Genomic DNA, 5,235 nt, shown 5'->3' with positions numbered 1-5,235 from the left:
TCAACAAAAGCGGTCGGCCGCCTTTTAAGCCTTAACTACCCATTGACCCTTATACAAGAAAACAAACACCTTTGTAGACGCTTTTTGTCCGCCTTTCTGGAACTAATGGACCCTTGACAACTTTTCTTTCATTTTCTTTGTTTATATATATATGTACACATTTAATAGTAAGTTAAAATAATTAATGTAAACCCAAACTTGCAAAGCCGAATAAGTTTGAAATTTGGCATGCACTTAATTCTCCATTGCTGCACATGCAGTTGTTTTCTATAAGTAAACAGAAACGCTTTTTGTATAAATAGTCATGATCTGATGACTTCATGTTCCGCGTTTTACGTGCTTGCATTGAGTACAAATTAATACAAGACCTAAAGAAATAGCAAGTCCTGTATCGTCGGATAGCTCATTATCGGGAAGAAATGGATCGAAATTCCATAGAAAGAGAACGAAGATCGAACATGAGCAATCTCTTATCCAGGCTCTTTCGTCTCCTTCCTCCTCAGCCAACCAAGGTAACTTGATCATCTCTCTCTTTCTTTCTATTGTCTCCCTCTCTTTGTTTTCTAACCATTGATGTCCTTATCTTTGCTCTAGCATGACATGCATATGGATTTTGCATTAACTAAATGGAAATATGCATGGATTCTTGTAGATGTCGATTCCAGACATGGTGCAGCTAGCCACCATATATGCAAAGCAATTGCAAAGACAGCTGGAGGAACTCAAGAAAAGGAAGATGCAACTGGAAGGGGAGAGTAAAGCAGTGTGTAGAGTGACAAGCGAAACGATATGCCCAGTTCTAGATATAATAGATTCTAATTCTACTATGACAGTAAATTTGATTACAGGGTCCAACGTGGAGTTTACACCAAGTGAGATTATCAGTGTCATTGAGGAAGAAGGAGCTGCAGTTATAGGTGTTACATATAATAATGCAGGCGGGACTATGAACATCCTTTCAATTCATTGTAAGGTAAAGGATTTAGGGTTCTTGAACCAAAAGCTTCAGCATGCATTTTCCTCCCATGGGTAGTGGTGAATTGAACTTTTGAATGGTATGTCAACTTCATTGCTCTGCTTCATAGTTTAACCCTGTTGAAACACAGTGGTACATGATGAATTAGGGTTTCGGCAACTTTAATTTATGCATCTTTTACTCAAAGTTAATTACCCCCTTAAGACAATCAACTTTTCGTTTCTGTTTCAAAATCTTCATTATATTCGTGAATGCTTGATGATCAACACAATAAGTGTTCTATTTCATGCATGCCTTTTAGTGCTAAATTCACACTATCAATTCTTTTTACAGGCTATTTGTTCTAGGATCGGTATTGAAAGTTCGAGACTGGGTGAGAGATTGAAGACTCTGATTGAAGAGTGCATGTAGCTGTTGTTGGAGTATTTTCTGCGAAAAATGAAACTAAATTGATCTATCTTTTTTATTACTATGTTACGACTAAATCATCACCTTTACCTGATATGTATCATTAGTACAAGTGATTTCAACTATGACCTATACTATTTGATTTATGCTCACATTACTTTGGTAAAGAGAGGTGAAATTTATTTGGCAAAGTTATGTGCAAGCAAACTAATGTATGGTTAAAGACAAAGTGAACTAGATTGTTATATCTTAGGAACAGCATGAAAATTGGAGTTATCCCGAAGTTATGATTGATGATGTATTTTGCTTCAAACTCTCTTGAACTGAGCACCATACAGTGAAAAGCAAATTCTCTTTGTTCGATTTGTCTCTTTACCCTGGCTGGATTTGCCACCTCTTAATCTGAAAACAAACATGCTCAACACGCAACATCATTATACCCAACTTCCATGGAATAGAATTTGGATTAAGAACCCTTCCAACCGCATTGGCTGAGTCACTGGTGTATGAACCAACCTTTGGGTTAGTATATATAGATGCCTGAGACCGGCTTCAATGTTTGTTTCTGAGTGAAGAAATTGAGGGTGCTGCCGATGTTATATAGTGATTGATATATCCAGCAGGTAATGTGTTATTGACTGAATCAATGGCATAAATTTAGAATCAAGCTTTGCCATATATTTCTAGTCAAATATAAAGCGCCATGAATGCTGCTGGTTTTTGCCTTGTGCTCAATCCTCTTTGCCTTCTACACCGTTTTGATTGATCATCACTCTCTTTCAGCATTAATTCTTATAACCTCGAAGCCAAGCTCCACCTTGCAGCAGGAAAGACACCATTCTTACCAACAGTAGTTTCTAAAACTGTCTCGGATAGTTGCTTATTTTCTATCATTGTATTTCCAACTTTGGGTATGCACACATCTTTGGAAAAAGTGATATGTAGAGATTAATAATTAGATTTTTATTTTCATAATTTTTTAAAACTATATTTCTTATTTTCATTAAGGAATTAAAAAAAAGCAATCATTTTTAATTTTTATACAATATTACATTTTCACTTATAATCTTTAAAATTTAATTTTTAAGTTTACGATTTTTAAAATTGATATAAATTTACTTATTTTGTCAAATCACTGTTAAAAATTAACAAAATATGTTATATCCGTGCTATGCGGATGTTCTCATGGCATAGATTCCAATCCGAAACATCAAGCGTGTCCACTTTTTTTTTGCCGCATGACTGTCAAAGTGTTCAAACTCACATATTTTTGCTATATGAATGTCCACATGGTGTTGACGTAACACATTTCATCAAATTTTCAATGCGGTTGATGAAAAAAGTTATGAAATTTAAAATACTTTTAAAAAGTCGTAGATCCAAAAGTTAAGTTTTAAAAATCACGAATGAAAATAAATTATTATATAAAAATTATGGAACTCTGATGTAATTCACTTTTTAATTAAAACTTTTATTTTAAAGATTTTAAGTTCAAAGTTTGAAGAAAGGTTCGAAATGATTCAATGGATAATTTTATATTAATATTAAAAAATTTAAAAATCAGAATCGAAAAATTTGTACTAACTGTATATGATCGATTTGATGAATTTGTGAAAGAAGATGGAGGAACCAGGGGGGAAGGTTTCTTTCTTGAAGATGTCAAGGAATTCTTCATTGGCTTTGGCTTCTGCATCAGTGTACCCACCGCTAAAGGTCCAATAGGCCAAACAATTCTCCACCACCTTGTTAATGGAGAGATAAATGTTACTTGCATGAATTTCTCAAAAGGACCTATAAAATGGAAGGTCAGAAAAGATTTAAATAGTATACTATTTAAAATAAGAAAAAATGTTTATTCTTTTGCTTGTACGTAATAAATTGTTATTAGTTCATATTAGAAGTGTTCCTAGATTGTATTGAATTTATTGGAATTTCCATTTTAAAGTCAAGCCCAACTGGTCCACCAAATTAGTTATTATTTTATTATTAAAATAATCAAATCAGACCAAATTGATCTTGGACTTAAAATTTTGCCCAAACCCAACACATTGCGTGACAAATCCATACACTTAAACGAGTAGTTTGATCCTTAAACATCTCAAATTTATATTATATAAATAATGAAATATACTATTTTATTTTTGACATAAAATCTAAAAAAGTCTCTACACTATTTAAAAAATTCAAACAAACTCTTATCTTTTATTACGTTTAATCAAGACATACTTTTATTTTGAATCGAATAAGTTTTTATATATTTATTTTAATGGTTGATTTTAAAAAAATACTACTTATTATTTTATACCACATGGTACTGAAGTAACATGTTAATGAGAAATGATAACATAGTCATGGTATTTTTCACCCTCCATATTAGTGCCACATCTATACCATATGACATAAATGACAAGTGTTATTTTGATTAATGACAATCAGTTAACCACAATTTATAAGAGTTTATTTAATATAAAATAAAAGTATAAGTTCTTATTGAATGCAATTGAAAAATAAAAATTTATTTAAAATTTTTAAAAATAATTTAAGAATATATTTCACATCATGTCAAGAAAGTTTCAAAATAATTAAGCATTTAAAAGGGATAATATCAAAAGCATACCTGTGACGATGTCTCTGAAGAATTCGACCGAATCCATCGACTCTTGGGCACTCTTTCCCCTCCACTTAGCAGCAAGTAATGGCACGGTATTAGGCTCCAAATACACCCCTATGGATGTAAATTTCTTGAAGTTGCCATTGATGTACAAACCTCTAACAGCTACGTAATCTGGCATTAGCAAAAACATCTATTTGATAATGAAACCTCGAGAAAGATAGTCTAAGATAAAAACCAAAAACCTGCACCACCAAGAAACAGGATGGTGGAGGAGGCAAGAGGTTTAGCAGACGGTGGAAACACAATGTTATCAACGTCAACTTGGGTTTACAGAAGGCAGCGAAGACATGATGGTAAAAGCAACGAACAAAAATGGAGATGATGTGGGTTTGTTTTCGTTGCTTTGGGGGCAAATATGATGAGATTTTGCATGAATTTTTGTAGACCTATATGTATAGTAATTGTGTGTGAATTTGGGATTTGAACTTAAAAATATAATAATCATAAATTCATTAATGTTTGGGAAAAATACCCCCACACCTTAAAGTTTTAATCGAAATTTCAGATGAGTCCATTATTTTTTGAAATATAAACTTAGCTCCAAAAGTATAAATATCATTAACAAAGATTATAAAAAGATTAAAATGTTTTTTTTCTTTATTAATTTAAAAAGTTATTATTATATTCCTTTTTTGAAAAAAAAAGAGGGGAAAGGGTATTTTTCGATATTATATGAAAAAAAATTATATTTTATTACATAATTTTAAATTTTTATGTTTTACGTCGTAATATTTTAATTTGCAATTTGCAAAGTCTCATCTAACAAGTGTTGGACATTTTTAATAATAATAAGAGAAGGATATAAAGAACAATAGTGATGGTTGGAAACAAACAACAAATCACCTATGTCTATATATGAACTATCCTCAATATACATAAACAACAAATAACAATCTCTCATTTCTTTCTCAATATTCTCCAAATTTTTTCAATATCATTTTACTATAGAAAAATTTTATAAAAATTTGATAATTTTGCTATACACCGATGGATACTCAATAAATTGATTTTGTCAATACAAAATGTAATCAATCACTGGACTTTATTGTATCCTCAAAGTTTATCACCTGTAATGTTTTTGCACACTATCAGTGACGACAAATAAAACTTTTAGGGACAATGACATTGCTACACAATCTTGAAAAAATTTCATTATTTTCCAATTCTGTGTTCTAAT

The 5,235-nt window shown here is 31.5% G+C and overlaps 1 protein-coding gene and 1 pseudogene across 1 annotated transcript; one reads left to right on the top strand and one right to left on the bottom strand.

Moving 5' to 3' along the window:
* Positions 1-336: 336 nt before the first annotated feature.
* On the top strand, positions 337-1,753 carry LOC18586270 (transcription factor bHLH167-like). Its single transcript, XM_007009528.3, has 3 exons — positions 337-512; positions 653-973; positions 1,310-1,753. Exons 1-3 carry the CDS (start codon positions 420-422, stop codon positions 1,385-1,387), a joined length of 492 nt encoding a protein of 163 aa, XP_007009590.1. The 5' UTR covers positions 337-419; the 3' UTR covers positions 1,388-1,753.
* A 423-nt stretch (positions 1,754-2,176) lies between these two features.
* On the bottom strand, positions 2,177-4,347 carry LOC108663591 (chalcone--flavanone isomerase-like; annotated as a pseudogene).
* Positions 4,348-5,235: the final 888 nt, after the last annotated feature.

Source organism: Theobroma cacao, chromosome 10, assembly GCF_053813885.1.
Source record: "Theobroma cacao isolate CCN51 chromosome 10, ASM5381388v1, whole genome shotgun sequence".
NCBI lineage: Eukaryota > Viridiplantae > Streptophyta > Magnoliopsida > Malvales > Malvaceae > Theobroma > Theobroma cacao.
The sequence above is the reverse complement of the archived record's forward strand: the minus strand, read 5'-3'. Positions and strand labels throughout refer to the sequence as shown.